General features: G+C 37.2%; 2 protein-coding genes across 8 annotated transcripts in view; one reads left to right on the forward strand and one right to left on the reverse strand.

The window, feature by feature from the left end:
* Nucleotides 1-18,280, forward strand: part of LOC120418906 (uncharacterized) — a 428,949-nt gene that overhangs the window by 85,126 nt on the left and 325,543 nt on the right. The gene's annotated exons all lie outside the window — the stretch shown is intronic.
* Nucleotides 980-10,685, reverse strand: LOC120425597 (uncharacterized). Of its 2 annotated transcripts, XM_039590179.2 has the most exons (6): nt 10,377-10,685; nt 7,627-7,739; nt 7,362-7,565; nt 2,938-4,091; nt 2,763-2,823; nt 980-1,509 (listed from the first exon to the last, which is right to left on the reverse strand). In XM_039590179.2, exons 2-6 carry the CDS (start codon nt 7,721-7,723, stop codon nt 1,208-1,210), a joined length of 1,818 nt encoding a protein of 605 aa, XP_039446113.1. In that variant the 5' UTR covers nt 7,724-7,739; nt 10,377-10,685; the 3' UTR covers nt 980-1,207. The 2 variants fall into 2 exon arrangements, with proteins under 2 accessions (XP_039446113.1, XP_052567236.1); XM_052711276.1 differs by lacking the exon at nt 10,377-10,685 and having other exon boundaries at nt 7,627-8,078.

Genomic DNA, 18,280 nt, shown 5'->3' on the forward strand with positions numbered 1-18,280 from the left:
GAAATGGTCCCAGGGAGGGCGAGTTTTGTGTAAATTTTGGATGAGCGAGCCGAGCGCGCTGGTCAACATTTGTCCTGGGTTTTGTGCTGGAAATTGGAGCGGACATTTTTTTGAGTTGTTGCAATGTAATTTGTTTCAATTTTGTTTACATACTTTTTTCAAATTGTTAGAAAAACTTTCCATAAAAATCTGTATACCAAGGATTCTGGGTCATTCCACCTCAAACCTATGGGTACCCGAAATATTTTTTTCAGGTTACATTTGAACACCATCAAACAAGCATTTAAGGGTTATTTAAAAAAACCTGGGTTATTGCAAATATGAAAAGAACATTAAATTTTCCATTTCAAAAAGGCGTAATATTGAATGTTTGGCTCTTTTAAAACGTTAGTTACTTCAAAAAAGCAAAATATACACACCAAAAAATAATCGTGTAATTTTCTGTTCATTTGATGCACATAACTGGAGCGTCAAATTACCCACAATATTACATCGAATTGAAAATTACACGACATAAAAAGAGATCTTTTCTCTAGATGTAATATTACATCGAACATAATAATAAAGCTAATGTAATTTTACATCTAACATAATTTGGATGCAAATGTAATTTTACGTCAAAAATAAAATTGCAACTCAATCGGAATTCTTAAACGGAATTCAATTCGAATCGTTTACGTATTCCGTTTTAAACGGAATACGTAAACGATTCGAATCGAATTCCGTTTCAGAATTCCGATTGAGTTGACTGGGCTACTTTAAATCCTAGAATTTTAAAAATGTGTAAAAAGTTAAGTGAAATATAGTTTGATCTACATCAAGAAAGAAGCGAGTCAAAAATGTATCTTTTCTTGGTGGATTGTTTACATTTTTTGCTCAACTTCTTGCTAGTCAAATCAAATAAAATACGTGTCAATTCAAGCTTGAGTGACATAATTATCTTGTTTCTCATAATTTCCCAAATCAATATCATGAAATATAAGGTGAATGCATTATACATTTAAACTGTTTATTTCTTAAGTAGTTGTATTCGATTGAGTTCAATGTTTAGCGGTGGTGACTTTGCTTTTGAAGCTAGTAATATTTTCTCATCCTGACTATTTATCACTAATTATGGTTAGGCAGACCCGTAACGGTAAAGAAAATAAAGTGTAAAATAAGTAAAAGTAGTGACCGAGCCACGTAGTCCAGTTAAGTGTGAGTCGTGTTATTCGTCAGTGGCAGCGGCATCTAGTTCGTGTGTGGAAAGCGCCTGAATCACACGCTTGACGATTCGCTGTCTTCCACCGACGCGAGTCGCTTGGCTTTTGGAGCCTCGAAGGGGGATTATTTTTAGGAAATATTCCTGAATGAGTTCTAGAAACTTAGAACTTTCGGTTAAGTACATAAAATTATACACGTAATACACCGCCATCAACTGTTCGACCGCTTCCAGAACATCAAAGGTGCCTTCAGTTAATCGCGTTTTTTCTGCTACTGCGTAGTACATGTGCTTGTCATCACCAACATCTGAAATGAAAAATAAAATGATTATTAAATTTCATCGAAAGCACTTTATATAACTTCTTTAGATTGTATTTAATCCGAGAATAATTAAAATATTAAGCAAAAAATCCCCTAAACTAATTGACTTTATGCGTCCTGATTCACCCCAGTTCTAGCAAAACAATGCAAAAGGACTGTTCTGGGTTTGTAAACAAAGAGTCATATGTAAACATCCTCTATTGTGAGCAGGATACCCTCTTTGTTTACAAATCCACAACGGTGCATTATTTTGCTAGAGTTGTCGGTTTGCAAACTAAAATACACTCAAACCCCGATGGTTTGACATCAACTGTTATCAAACGAACGGGGTCACTTTTTAGTTTGACACCCTCTTTACACGGAGCTCACACACACTACCAAATGATTGGTTTGATAGTAAGTGTGTGTCCCGTATAAAAAGTGACAGTTCGTCACTTTTTAGTTTGACTTTGGCCAAGGAACGGATACCTCGTTGGTCAAACGAAAAAGTGACCAACCAACGGGGGTTGAGTGTATTAGAACATTTAAATGGAGCATAACATAACACTGACCAACAAAAATTGACAAAAATGTCTGTGTAGGCTAAACTCGAGGGGAAGCATGAAGCTTGAGGTCCCCAGAAACAAAGCAAAGCAATCCACTTTAACGACCCCCGGGTCTTTTGTGGTCTCTGTTGCAAGTTTCTGCTCATTTCTAGGCGTCCGAAGGTTATGTGTGGTGAGTCACCCAAAACCTCTTTTACGCAAGTGGACCGACGTTTTACTTCCCCATCCGATAGAAGGCGTGATCAGACAAATCTCGTCTCGAAAATGCCACCGGGTCCGTCTTGGATTGAACCCAGGCCTTACTGTTGTGAGAGACTACCACGCTAGCCACTACAGCACCGGACCCGGCAAACAAACTTTGGAGAAAAACCATTCGGCCCTGCCCAAAATATTTTTGAAAAAATCAAAGTGAACTTGTTTCTGAGGAACTCAAATTTCATACTTCTCCTCAGTTGAGCCTGCGCAGAAATTTTGTTGGTCGGTGTAATATCTAAAACCATCAATTTGAATTGGGATGTAGCCCAAAATAAGATCAGTGCGATTTATTAGTTCAAAACCTTTGTACCACAGACAAACAGACATGAAAGTCGAGCAAAAACACAAAGTGCATTAAACGTTGGAGGAAGTTCTTAACCTAGTTATAGAGCTGTGTTTTGTTAATAATTAATCAATTAAAAATATGGCTGGACTCACCGATTCCCACTATCACTGGACTGGCCTCATTCGTGAAAATATCGTCGATGCTTGTGCCCATCTGAAATATATAGTAAAAAGTATTTAGTTTTTTGTTGCATTCAATGTTTAATGCAGTATTCCGAAGCAATGCGACAAAAATAAGGCATTTAATTCTTAATTTACGCATGATTACCTCTTTGTTGATGATCAGCTTGTTGATCTCTTCTCCCACAAGAAACGCCAAAAATGTGCAGATTTGAAGTGTCGTTGCCTCGCCGCCGAGTGGAATAGTTTTTTTTACAGTTCGAGAGTAATCAATCATTTTAGTTTTTTTTGCATTCCAATACTTGGACAGATCGTTGAGGTTTCGGCCGGTTGCTTTCTCGAAATGAAATTTAAGAAGATTTGCTCGTCGCAGAACAGGCCACTTCGACAGCATTTTATGCGTGTCTTGACTGTTCAGTAGAACTCGCACGAAAGGCTGCGTTTCTTCCAGAACAGAATCAGTCAGCAAATCCGGTTCATCGCGCAGCAGGATCGAGTGGGCGGCTTTGGGACATTCAGCTGCCGTGTTTTCCCAATACTCCTTCAGCGTACCGGACTTTGCGTTCAATTGTTTTGATCGATCAGATCGCGACGACGAGACTACTTTTCCCTCCTTGAATCGTTTGCAATAACTGTTCCTGTTGATTAACTTCGACTTGATCATCACGAAACCCTTGCCGTCCTTAAAACCGTCGTCGTCGGGAAAATCGAGGCAAGGGAATTTTCCCGTGATTTGTAGCGCTACAGACTTCATAACGTCGGCTGAAATGTCCGTATCGATCGCTCGGAGCTGTTCAACGACAACTGGGATCAAATCATTAATGTCATCGTTGGTGATCCGGACTTCTCGCGGAACGGGTTTATCGGGATTTTTGTCTACGAATTCTTGATGATCTTTGAACTTATTCAAAAGCCGGTCGCTCACTTTTGTCCAATCTATTTGGAAACTATGAAACTTCATATCTGTAGTAAGCTTCCTCTTTGGCTTCACGATGCTAATCTGCTCAACCGGCCGCTTCGTCGGGACGTTGGGCGATCGGTTTTCATCGGTTTTGCTGGGTTCACATTCGTCAGCACGAGCAGTGACGGCGGCCTTCTGGACGGTGGACGTAGACGTAGATGGTGATGTTAGAGCCACCGGAAATTCTCCGATCGGCGCGTCAAACCCCGGATTCTTCACGTGTAGGTCACTCAAATTAAAGGATTTCATTTCCGTAGCATCTTGAGTGTGTCCTCCTTCCAGAAGAATGATTTCATCAGCTAGCTCGAGATTGTAATCTTCGCCGATCGTGTTGCTGTCACCTGTAATGGAAAATAAATTTTGAGAAAAAATAGTACTACTATCTGCAAATAATATCTCAATCTGCTTAAATCACATTATTTTTTATTAAAACAGAATTTTCATCTTTAGGATGCTACTATCAAGCAAAACAATGTAAATGGGCCAGTGTCGAAAGGTAAACAAAGAGTATATCCTGCTCACGTCAGTTGATGTTTACATTAGGAATGAGCAGGATGGACTCTTTATTAACACTTCGACAAATGGCCCTATTATATTGTTTTGCTAGACCAGTGTTTCTCAACCGGTGAGGATTTCCCCCCTGGGGGGGGAATTTGGCCATTCTAGGGGGGGATGAGGATTCAATGTCTTTAAACGCATTTACGAAAAAAAATAATCATTATTTGACAATTTTATGCAACTTTCAGTTTCTTTGATTAGTTAGAACGACATTAGTTTTTTTTCTAATTTAATTTTTAAGGGTTTGACATTTATGTGAAGTTTGGCATCTATTGAAACAATATTTCTCAGGCATTTGTATTTTTTTTTTTTTTTTTTGACACGAGCAATAATTGGAAAGTTCTCCAGAAAAAAGTTGTTAAGTTTAGTTACTTGTCTTTATTAAAATTTAATAAAACTATCACGAAAATTTTTTGTGAAATATATTTAATCAATTATTAGCAGTTAAAGACAAAATAAAAAAATGTAAGTGTTGAAAATGAATTAATGTTTAGAAATAAGTGAAATTTGCGTTCTGAAAAAAATTGAAAGCAAATGTTTATCACAGCGTATTTTAAAAATCAAACCTGCGTTGTCTGTACTTTAGCTTATTTCGTAGTTTACACTTTAATTTGTTATGAAAATTGCAATCTTTCTGTAAACATCTAAAATTTGGACATTGTAACCAATAACTTCAAAATAAAGGTGTGAATAGAAGGGGGGGATGAAGTTCTTAAAAATCAGCCAATAGGGGAATGGAACGCAAAAGGTTGAGAAACACTGTGCTAGACTATTCGAAGGTAACTTCACAAAAAGATGTAACCTTGGCTTTTCATTTCCTTTTGAAAAATAACCTTAGTAGCGTCAAGATCAAAACATAAAACATTTGGTGCGTTTGTTTAGTCAAATTCCTGCTGTTCACAAAAAAAAAATACTAATTGTTCGCTGTACAGCATTGCCTTGGCGTTCTCGATTGAGATATTCCTACTCGAAACTAGGTGTCCGAAGGCTTGATTGTGGAGGCAATTGCAAACCTCATTTTAACCTTAGCTTCCATCTTCCCCGGGGATTCGATCTGACGACCTTTGAATTGTTAGTCCAACTGCCTATCAGCGACTCCACCGAGACAGGACTCATGGAGACGACTCCTACACCTGGACTGAGCAAACGACCTAACCTCTAGGTTTGACGGGGGCCAACATTTACTTCCTGTCCGACGAAAGGCGTGATCAGAAAAAAAAACTCGTCTCGAAACATGCCACCGGGACCTTCTGGGATCGAATCCAGGCCGCCGAGGATCCTGGATTCGAAAACTGAGTCGTTGTCTCCATTCACGTACTACCCTCGTCTTTATCCAGCAGGGCCACATCCAGTTCCATCGAGGCCGTCATTACGACCGGTTCCATCACCACTGCTACTGCTCAAGCTGTTTGACCAAGATTTTACAGATTCCACGTCCAGATATAACGTTTGCGGATCATTGTCCGGTAGATAATCCTCGGTGTGGGTTTTCAGCAGCATGTCCATAACATCCTGCATGATGTTCTCCAGCTCAGCGTGCGGCCGGGACGACTATCAGAGCGGCGTGCCGTTGCTTCCAGTCCGGACTGTTTAACATGTTTACAAATGTTTGCGACTATGTGCGGCTGAATGACCCCTCCGCCAAGACCACACGTCAAGCGATCCAACGCCGACGCGGACCACCTCTCGTCGTCCTTCAAGTCGATCATCCCCAGTGTAACTAACCAGGACATGTACTTTTCCGAACGATTGCGCACCGTGGCATTTCGAAGATTGTCTGAGGCTGCGGCCGCAGAAACCGTGGGACATATTCGGCAATGTCAATCAACAACTTAATCAGCGTCTAATGGCCCTGTTCGTCGTTACTTTCGGCCGTAATTATAATCACCTGAGGAAACAAATCACCAAACTGATGGACCGATCGGACGATTTGAACAACAGTTGCTTAATCAGCTGCAGATGGACGGTCTGGGCGGTCGTACACCAGAACAAAAACTGCAAAAACTCCGGCACACGTTACAAAATAAAAAAAAAGTTCCTTTAAGTGGCACACTCTTTAGTAAATATTATGAAAGCAAACCAAAATCAAAACACCACAATCTGTCAAAGCTGTTGCGCCCAGGCGCCACAGGCTGATGTACACGCTAACTGTATTTTCCTAAAAATAAATCTGTATTTTATCTGTATCAAGACGAATTGTGACAAAACATTGTATCCAGCTTTGTTAGGTCTTTGAGTGTTATGATTAATAGGCTTAAAACTGCAGTAAAATATTTAAAAATCAAGCAAAACATTGTAATAGGGCCGGAGCCGAAGTGTAAACAAAGAGTATATCCTGCTCACGTCAGTTGATGTTTACATTAGGAACGAGCAGGATAGACTCTTTGTTTACACTACGGCTCCGGCCTATTACAATGTTATGCTTGATTTTTAGAGCAGATTTAAGTTTTTTAATCATCACACTCAAAGTCAATTTTTGGGATCAAAAAATCAGTAAAATACAGATTTATCTGTATATCTGGCAAGGCTAAACAGGAGTGATGCGCACTTCGGTTTGGCGCAGCGCGCTTAATAAATAAGCCAAACAAGATGTGTAAAAAACAGTCATATTTGAGAAGCTTCAAGTAAGCGTGTAGGTATTTTTGTTTGATTTGCCTGATGAAACCCAGTCGCGGCATTCTGACAGAATTCTAGCAGAGTCCTAACAGAGCTGGATATTTTAACAGCATTCTAGCTGAAACGTTAGAACAAATCTAGCAGGATTCTGGCAGAAGCAGCTCTGCTAGAATATTTCATGACTGGGTATATTAATCTGTGAGCGCCGTATTTTTTTATGTTTACCGTGCAGGTAGGTAAAGTAAACAAACGAAGATTGATTAATTCATAAAAAATACCATTTCAGCTAACGTTATTTAAATTTATTTCGCACATTGTTATCATCTGCTACTTTAGAGATCTGATCTCAGGTAAGACTGTTAATACTCAAATATTTAAACGAACAGCAAAAATGGAAGATAATTTTTTATCGTTTGAAGGTTTTTTGACAAACTTACCAATTGGTACTTCGACGCGGAATGGCGAATTTGCCGTTTCCTCTACCGGAACGGTGTTAGAACCGAACGACATCCATGCTTCGCCCTGGCTCAGCAACATCAGCAGCTGACTTTGACACGCTGTTAAGACCAAATCGGTGGTAATTTCGCAACCGTCCGCGGCGAGAAGGATTCGGTTCACTTGCTTTTGTAGAGCTGAAGATCCTGTGGAAAACAAAAGGAAAATTTAGATAATTCAAAATGTAGATCAAAAGAAAATATTTACCATTATCAAGAACACTTTCTCTATTCGGTTGGCAGGCAATCATTTGGCGGTTGTTCATGTGCAGATCGCAGATCTTGAAGATTGTTATTTGCTCCATGGTTCGGCTTCTGTTACTGCAGAGGAAGTGCGTGGGTAATAAATAGATATTCTGTGTTGTTTTCAATAAACGATTGAATGGGCGTTTTATCAATGAAATTCTCAATCGGTTGGCAGATTATCTCTTCCTCGTTTTGGTTCGCTTGTAAGATTCCTCGTTCGTGTATGTCCACGACTGACCACTTCTCGCCAAACATGTAGATGCTGTTTTGTTCATTGTCATAAATCATTAATTTCAATTTGAGAAATACTATCGACTCGGAGTAATCATCATGTTTCACGAACAAAAAGCTATCCTTTCTATAATTGTAGCCTTGATAACTTCCGCTTTCAACATAGATAAGTTCTGGTTTCAGCAACCCAAAAGCGCTCAATTCCTCTTTAGTTGTCGATGGCAAGTCGTTGTAATTTTCCAGAAACGTTTGAAGGGCAAATTTGTCTTCAAATCGCAGACCCTGTTCGTTTAGTACACCTTGGTAGTATTGGTGGTGCTCCGTGCAAAATTTCAGCACATTTTTGTAGTTTAGCGTGCTGCGAACGGCCCGTTTGAAAAAACAATGTTTCCGTTCACAAAACAATGTGCAGTATGACATCAACGGCCCGAGCCAGCGAATCATCTTCGGGTAGTGGGTGGTGTAGTGGTGTTTCGGCCTGAGTGGGTCATTGAACACACCAACTCTCAGTTCCAGATATTCTCTTATCAGGGCAGCGAGAAGATACACATGATCAGTTGAGATTATCGGTGATGTTACCGCGTCTGTGATGTTCTTAATCAATAGCACCATTCTACACAACGGATTTGTGCTATCAATACTACTTTTCAGCAAAACTAACGGTAAGATTTGAATAAAATGCCAAATATCGCAAGCTTTAGCTTTGATTGTCTTTGTTTTGCGCGTCAAATCCAGGTCAATTTTTGTCTTGATTTTCAGTTTTTGGAAAATGAAATTAGCTCGAGCTTGCAGATAGTTCAATTTAACTACACGATCCGCTACCAGTTTTCGCAAGATAAGGAAAAGATCGAAATTTGCCCATCCTTCGAATAGGTCGTGTGCAACACAAGGTGGCGCTCCAAAATCGAATAAGTTGAAGTGGATCAGCTCGTTGAAAATTGTGTTCCTTTTTACTCCTTGGTACGGTACAGCGGCTTGGTTTGCTTCAATTACTTGTAGATCCTGCGAGTGTGTTTCCGGTGTCCTTGGTGCTGCTTGGTGCAAGCAGTCTGCATCAAATTGAGAATGATTTATATAACAAAATCGACAGAAATGAGGGCTTCTCGAGAAGTTTTCAGTTAGTCCACAGATTTGGTGCGCACCAAGGTTATCGTTGAGGGTGGTGAAAATCGATCCTCTAACACGAACATTCTCCGATCCGCGGCTAACCTCGATCCCCTCGGTTTCGAGTACTTTTACATCCTCAATGAGGCGCCGGAAGATTCGATTTGGTCCAAAATACATGAAGTCTTTGTTTCTACAAATTAGCACTAATTGGACATTTTCAGTCAGGCTCCTCAGATGCGGTGGCAAATTTCCCAGGACCATGTAAACACAAAGTAGTTTGTGGCGGCCAGCTGCATTACCAAGGGGATTGACCACTTCGGCCGCGTCTTGGTAAATGAATACGTTCAATGTGTTGTTACCGAAGAAATCACTCTTGGCAAACTTCAGGCCATCACAGTAATCCGACAGGTACCCTGGTCGTGTGTTCCGGCCCCGGAACGCAACGTCAAACAGTTTTTCATCTTCTAGCATCGATTTTAGAGTTTCAAGAATCGGAACGTAGTAGTAGAAGCACTCGTTGTGCTCCTTGTCCCGCTGTAGATGAACTTGAACCGGTTCCACGAATCTAAAATTTGTACGAAAAAACTTTTTCCTCATGTATGCAGAGCGGAATAAACCGGTTGGACCGAAACATCGACCCAGAACACTCGTATCTCGGCATGGTTCCACGCATTTCCGGTTTGTCTCGTCGGTGTCCAATGAACTAGCTTCTGCTCTGGTCGTTTTTCGCACATTATTGGACTGGACCAGCACAACCTCTCCTAGCGCTAATACTATTTCCTGGATAGCCGCATCCGGAACATGGTTCTTTGACAGCAACTTTAAGAATAAACTTCCAAAAATCATTTCCATGCGACGCAGATCACCAGACTGTGAAGATTCTTGTGTTTCAGGAACCACAGTGTCCACTTCCATGCATTCTTCCTGCCTTGATTGGCCTACTTCCGGTAAGCCTCTGGTCTCGTCAGTTGGGGTGGGTAGTTTTGGTTGGTTCCGATGATAATACATTTGATGAATGCGTAGAGCGTTCACCGTTGCGAACGGTTTCGATGTCCGACAACCTAAAGGACAGAAAACCGGTTGTCCGGAGAGAATATGGACCGAGGCGTGTTTGGATATTTTTAAAAAGTTCTGGTCGGAGAATCCACAACCATCTACGTGACACCGTAATTCCGGACCAACCGGCTTCGTAAAATGTCGCTGCCGGAAGTGCTTTTTGAACGATTCCAGGGATCGAAAGTTCACACCACATTCCGGACAACTAATCACTCGGGCTTTGTGTACTTTCACGTGCCGGAAGCACTCGTCAACATCACTGAACGACACATCGCACGCTGGACATTTTATTTGGGGCATTTTCACTTTAAAAATTACCGATTTTATCTCGAACTCTACTCTGCTGAATTTTCCCTCCTTCGAGCAAGATGGCTACCACACGACTGTACACGCTGCGAAACAAAGCGGTACTTTCAGCTTAAAACGTGTAGAATGTTGTGTCGTTTGATGTAAAATTGCGCGTCTTGCTTGAATTTTAAATAAGGTTGAATGCTCCAGTTATGTGCATTAAACGAGACAGGAAATTACATCACATGAGCTAGAATTTTATGCCAATTCAAACTGAGGGATTATTTTTCGTCCCGTTTTGTAATTGCGTTTCGTTAGATGTAATATTAAGTTGATTATTAGGTTACGTGCTTTCTTTTTATATCATATTTTAGATTCAGTTAGATGTAAAATTAATATTTTTTTAGTGTGTAGAGAATTTTCTCAGCATTTCAAAAATATGCGCATTAATTTAAAAAATTAAAAACTGCTATTATTTTTGAAAAAGTTCCCTAAAAATGGCATTAAATTGAAACGGTGAATTTTATCAAAATTTCACTTAAGTACTTTTTGATTGCAAAGTTAATTTTACATCGAAAAATGAAGTAGACATTTTTTTGCAGCCAGTATTTCGATTTTTTGAAAAAATCAGTATTGATTGAAAAATTCATAACTCGGTCAAATATTTTTTGCACAACCTGTAAATTTCTGAAATTATGTCACCTTAAACATATCAAAAAATAAAAAAAAAATAAAATGTGTTTTTTTTTTGCAAACCAAGTTTTAGTGACAAAAAGTTAAAAAAATCACCCATTTTTTTACCGTGTATCATTTTTTTCAGTGTAGTCCATATCCATACCTACAACTTTGCCGAAGACACCAAATCGATCAAAAAATTCCTTCAAAAGATACAGATTTTTGAATTTTCATACATCGTTTTTGTATGGACTGCTGCCAAATTTGTATGGACGAATATGAACGAACTAATGATGGCTTCTTTGGGCATACCAAAGGCACCAAAAAAGTTTAAGCCGGATTTAAAAAAAAAATCGAATGACCGCAAGCTGAGAAAACATAAGGCAAATTTGTTTTACATATAAATCTAAATGTTATGTTTCGGAAAAAATCTTCGGTTTTGTGGAATTGCGGTTATTTTTTTCTAAAAATGCCCACGAAACTGCATAATAAACTCAAAAATTATGAAAATGCATAAAGGACATTTTTGTGAACAGGGGAGAACATTTTTTTATAGTCTTCTGAGAATACTCTGAGCTACAATTTGTTTTGAAGAATTCTATATTCTTTTCAAAATGTTATATTCTGGCCTGCGTAATTTTTTTTTAGATTTTGAGAACATAAATATTATTGTGAAATATTATTATTATTATGAGAAATTTGCGTTTTCTTTCATATTTATAAATTCGTATTTCTGTAATATTTTTGAGAGTTCTTCCATTCTTTCATTTATTGAAATTGTGAAAAGTTCAAGCCCCAAAATATATTTAAAAAAAATCTTTTCCAAGTATATTGAAAAATAGGAAAATCTCGGCAGAAATTAGATTATTTTAAAATAGTTTTGAAACAAATTTTAAAAAGTCATATTTTTCCGATCTGCGTTTCAAAAATTTAAAAAAAGCTTGGTGACCCAAATGACCAAAGTGTCAAAATGACCCAAATGACCAAAATGACCAAAACGATAAAAATGATCAAAATGATCATAATGACCAAAATGACCAAAATGACCAAAATGACCAAAATGACCAAAATTATCAAAATGACCAAAATGACCAAAATGGCCAAAATGACCAAAATGACCAAAATGACCAAAATGACCAAAATGACCAAAATGACCAAAATGACCAAAATGACCAAAATGACCAAAATGACCAAAATGACCAAAATGACCAATATGACCAAAATGACCAAAATGACCAAAATGACCAAAATGACCAAAATTATCAAAATGACCAAAATGACCAAAATGGCCAAAATGACCAAAATGACCAAAATGACCAAAATGACCAAAATGACCAAAATGGCCAAAATGACCAAAATGACCAAAATGACCAAAATGACCAAAATGACCAAAATGACCAAAATGACCAAAATGACCAAAATGACCAAAATGACCAATATGACCAAAATGACCAAAATGACCAAAATGACCAAAATGACCAAAATGACCAAAATTATCAAAATGACCAAAGTGTCAAAATGACCAAAATGACCAAAATGGCCAAAATGACCAAAATGACCAAAATGACCAAAATGGCCAAAATGACCAAAATGACCAAAATTACCAAAATGACCAAAATGACCAAAATGACCAAAATGACCAAAATGACCAAAATGACCAAAATGACCAAAATGACCAAAATGACCAAAATGACCAAAATGACCAAAATGACCAAAATGACCAAAATGACCAAAATGACCAAAATGACCAAAATGACCAAAATGACCAAAATTATCAAAATGACCAAAATGACCAAAATGACCAAAATGACCAAAATGACCAAAATTATCAAAATGACCAAAATGACCAAAATGACCCAAATGACCAAAATGACCAAAATGACCAAAATGACCAAAATGACCAACACGGAGAAAAAAGAGTTCCCAAAATCGTGAACAAGCGTTCATGAAATTGGGAACCACGAACAAAGTGTTCAAATTCCATGGTACGTTTTTGAAAATCGTACCATGACATTTGAACACTTTGTTCGTGGTTCTCAATTTCATGAACGCTTGTTCATGATTTTGGGAACTCTTTTTTCTCCGTGAAAATGGCCAAAATGACCAAAATGACCAAAATGACCAAAATGAACAAAATGACCAAAATGACCAAAATGACTAAAAGGACAAATTTTAAAAAGTATTTTTTTTCGATTTGCGTTTAAAAAATTTAAAAAATGCATAATGATTAAAAAGGTCTTTTTGATTAAAAGTGCATAAATTCTAATCGTTTAGAATTACTTTTGCAATACTTCATATGAACATTTACATTTTAAGTAATCGTTTTTTGGTTCCTGATTTCTTGGAAAATGGTGAAGGGTGGGGGTGACAAAACTTAGTTTGCGTTGATCTAAATTATTGTTTTTAAAAGTGAAATTCAACAGAAACTGATTACAATTTGACCAATTCTTCATAAAAGTTAAATTTTTGACACAAAATCTATTATGAACCCAAAAGTAAACAACAGATTATCACGTCAGTCCACCCACGTTGTTTTCAGTCCATCTGAACTGAAAATTCCTTTTTATAAAATAGCTTAGTATCGATGCAAACAAAATATTTGGATTTTTTTTCCCTCACCTTTCATCATACGATACGATCTTATCTTACCTTTTATTACGTTGGTCTCTCGGCGGGGTACACCACCACCGTTTGCGTCGTAGATTATTATCTAACCCAGCAGTGGAGACAATTAAGCATTATCAGTTATGGTCCACCCCACCAGCCCCAGGGTGTTATCTTTCAACCGAACGCAGCAAACCTCTGGATCCCGTAATTACTGGAACAGTTTTTTTTTTCAAAACAAGATCTCGATGTCGTACATGCAATTGTCGTCGTCGGTTCTTATCAGGAAGTAACGCTTGCGGTTGAGGTTGGGTAATGGGTCTCTGTGATGATTGGAACCACGGGGCTTGCGTCTCGTGATTGATAAGGGGCTCGAAATCGGTCAGATTTTAATTAGGCTTGCTTTATACTTTTGAGCTTCTAAATCTGGAGAAATCTTCGCTTTGAGGCTTCGTTTGAGCCTTCAATAGGATCACTTCTACAAGATTCCAGTACGCTCAAACTAATTGGGGAAAAAATGTCAATAAAAGAGGCTTTCCAGAAGCGCGTAGCATGATTGAAAGGCGTATCAAATCAGATATTCACGGGCGGGAAAATTGCCAAACTGAACCAAAAAAAAAAGAGGAATAAAATAAAATCTTGGCGAGATATCTGTGTGTCATATTCGACACGTGAACACTAGAGATGGGGATTGAAAGATTGCTACGAAAAAAAAAAACGAAAAAAATGGAAAACTGAAACATCCGTGAAGAGATTTAATCTGGCTGGTTGAATTCAGGTGAATTTTTTTACTGCAGCAGCCTCTATTTTCCAAATCATGGAGCAGATCCTCTAGATTGAAAGGGTGAGATTTTTGCGCTTGGAAGCGCGTGAGTACGTAGAATTTGGGTTGGATCATTTTTTCGCTGGAAAGGATTGTTTCAAATCATGCAATTTGCGCGATGATGGAAAATTTTGATATCTCTTGGAGTTTACTGATAGAATTTATGTGTTTTTATAATTTTTTCTTCTAATAATCTTAGTTTTTGCCTGTTTTTTTTTTTAAATTATGCTGTTGTTGGTATATTTTATTAAATTAAATAAAACGCAAACAAATTTGTTTGACTCTCTATTATCTATAATTGCGTAGAACGACTTTTCATTTTACCCCACTGCCAGCGCAATAATGACCAAATTGACCAAAACGACCAAAGAACTGAAATGAACTAAATGACCTAAATGACCAAATGACCGAAATGACCAAACTGACCAAAAGAACCAAAGTGACCTAAATGACCTAAATGACCAAAATGATCAAAATGACCAAAATGACTGAAATACCAAACTGACCAAAAGAACCAAAATGACCAAAATGACCAAAATGACGAAATAACCTAAAAGACTAAAATGACCAAAATGTCAAAAATGATCAAAATTACCAAAATGATCAAAATAATCAATGTGACCAAAATGACCAAAATGACCTAAATGACCAAAATGACCTAAATGACCAAATGACCGAAATGACCAAACTGACCAAAAGAACCAAAGTGACCTAAATGACCAAAATGACCAAAATGACTGAAATGACCAAACTGACCAAAAGAACCAAAGTGACCCAAATGACCTAAATGACCAAAATGATCAAAATGACCAAAATGACCGAAATGACCAAACTGACCAAAAGAACCAAAATGACTAAAATGACCTAAATGACGAAATAACCTAAAAGACTAAAACGACCAAAATGCTAAAAATGATCAAAATTACCAAAATGATCAAAATAATCAAAGGGACCAAAATGACTAAATGACCAAACTGACCAAAAGAAACAAAATGACCAATATGACCAAAATGACCCAAAATGACCAAAATGACCAAAATTACCAAAATTACCAAAATGACCAAAATGACCAAAATGACCAAAATGACCAAAATGACCAAAATGACCAAAATGACCAAAATTACCAAAATGACCAAAATGACCAAAATGACCAAAATGACCAAAATGACCAAAATGACCAAAATGACCAAAATGACCAAAATGAACAAAATGACCAAAATGACCAAAATGACCAAAATGACCAAAATGACCAAAATGACCAAAATGACCAAATTGCCAAAATGGCTAAAATTACCAAAATAACAATTGCGTAAAATAACTTTTCATAATTTATAATCTGGGTGATGAATAGAGAGAATGCGTAACGTGATTTTCGAATGATCCCATTTGGTTTACATTTACAAAGTAGGAGGCTGTTCAAGCACAAGCATGACTTTTTTCTTACTGGTATATGAGCTGTTTTTAGTGGTCAGTGATATGTGTTTTATTGTGTCTAGTTTTTGATTTTTTTGCTGGAAAATTGTGTTTTGAAGTTTCTATCGATTAAAAGAGGTTTTTTTTCTTTTTTACGGGTGACGAAGAACTGCGGTGAGAGTGTCATTCTGCGATGTCGCAATTCCCTGGCGTATAATGAAATCCTGCAGCTCTTCCTGGTCCAGCAAAGAACATCGCTAATTCTAGCGAAGCTGATCCAACAAACATTGAAGATTTTCACTAAACCATTAGGTTTTCAAACGGAATCAAACAGTTAAGACAGCTTTTGGAAGGATACAACCGCATCGACACCATAAACAACTTTCATTTATAATTATTACAAATGACGATCTCGCCTTTAATTTTGTTAAGATTTCTTGACTTCAAATCCAGGTCCAGGTTTTTCATTGATTCATTTGAAAAAATGATCGATAACAACACTCTCTACTTTTGGCGAACAGAAAATTGGTTCCACTTTGACAATTCAAAATTGAGGCCGTTTTGCGAACCACTATTCAGCACCCAGTTTAAAATGTTAAATAAAAATACTCAGAACAGCTTGTTACCTTTATGGTATAAATTAAATTACAGGGCTGTGGAGTCGGAGTCGGAGTCGGAGCCGGAGTCGGTGGAGTCGGGTCTTTTTGAGGACCTGGAGTTGGAGTCGGAGTCGGAGTCGTCAAAACTCGAACAGCTGGAGTCGGAGTCGGAGCCGGAGTCGGCTAAATTTTTATGAGCTGGAGTCGGAGTCGGAGTCGGAGCCGAATATTTCTGATAACCCGGAGTCGGAGTCGGAGTCGGAGTCGGAGTTATCTTAAGTTCAACAAAATTATGTACATTGTTTATTAACAACTATTATTTATTGTTATTGTTATAATGCAGGTTAATTCATGGAACTTCGTATATTTTCAATCGTTTTTTGGATCGCATGCACTGCGTTGCCTTTTTATTCATTTTCTAAAAGAGTTTTATCAGATGTCATTATGTTTTTAAGCATTTTTATAGTGATTGGAATGCTTTAATTGTGTTATTTCATTATGATCATTTAATGATAACCTGTTAATCCTCTCTTACCCAAGTATGTAGTATGATAACTAAAAAAATAAACAATATTGGTTTTGTAGTCAGAAACATTCAACTGATTCTTGACTGCTTCCTTTTGCTTACATACCCTTTCAATTCAAATTTGACCATATTTAATCCAGTTTTTTTTCTGAAAAAAGTACACACCCAGTCATCTTTTAACCCTATAGTGAATGTCTTTGAAGTTTTAAATAATATTTTTCTAGGAAAGAAGTTGCAAGGTACATAAAAATATTAAAGCTAATATCCATAATAGAAAACACTGGCAGTATAACTGTTCCATCAAATTATCTACGATTATAACAATCTATTACTTGGAACTCAATATGCTAATTTTGCTTGTAACAAATACAAAAAAAAATCAATGTGTCACATTTAAAAAAAATTAAACTGACAAAAAATATCATATAAAGTTGCAACTAATTTTGAAATAATCATTGAATATGGTAAATAAACCGATTATCTTAATGTTTACTATTTCTCTACTAAAATATGAAAGTGTTTATCCTAAGGCAAATTATTTTGATATCGTTGCAAATTATCATTGAACAAATCTCAAAATTTAAGAACCGAAGAACCAACAAAAATCTATGAAAAAAATGACAGGATTTTAATTTATTTAAGCATTCGTCTGCTGTGTGCTATCTTGTGACACAGAACCATTTTGGTCGAAAATGAGTTAATGATGACGTTTTGCTATACTTAAAAAACACTACAAGATGCATTAACGCAATTTTGGGAACCCGTTTCCGTTTCCCGGATATCGCAATACACACTTGTGACATAGACCAATTTATCACCAAAATGATCGTGCACACTTGTGACACGTCATACATGTTGTTGGAAAATGAGGAAAAATTTTCTTGTTTTTCACAAATTTATGTTGATACAAACTTTCTAAAGGCAATGCAATCTTTTGTTTTTGAAAATATACTGATTAAGTCGATCAAACTATTGATTTAAGCCTATTTTAGTTTGTGTGGGAATTCTGTGCACACTTGTGACACGTAGTACAATTTTACTTTCGAAACACACTTGTGATACGTGCTTTTCAGATTTTTGTTAACATAATGTACTGTATCTTTTAACTGGTGTAACCAAATTAGGAGCGTTTGTTTAGCGATAGTATACCAACCGATTGCTTCAAAAAGTTTGACTCTATCATTCATAGTTTTGAAAATATTTATCATCAGACTTTGAAAATCGATTTTCTCGAATGGTATTAAATGGTCGTTGTCACAATATAGCACACAACAGACGAATTGTCTCTTAATGT

This window comes from Culex pipiens, chromosome 3 (genome assembly GCF_016801865.2).
Source record: "Culex pipiens pallens isolate TS chromosome 3, TS_CPP_V2, whole genome shotgun sequence".
In the NCBI taxonomy this organism is placed as follows: domain Eukaryota; kingdom Metazoa; phylum Arthropoda; class Insecta; order Diptera; family Culicidae; genus Culex; species Culex pipiens.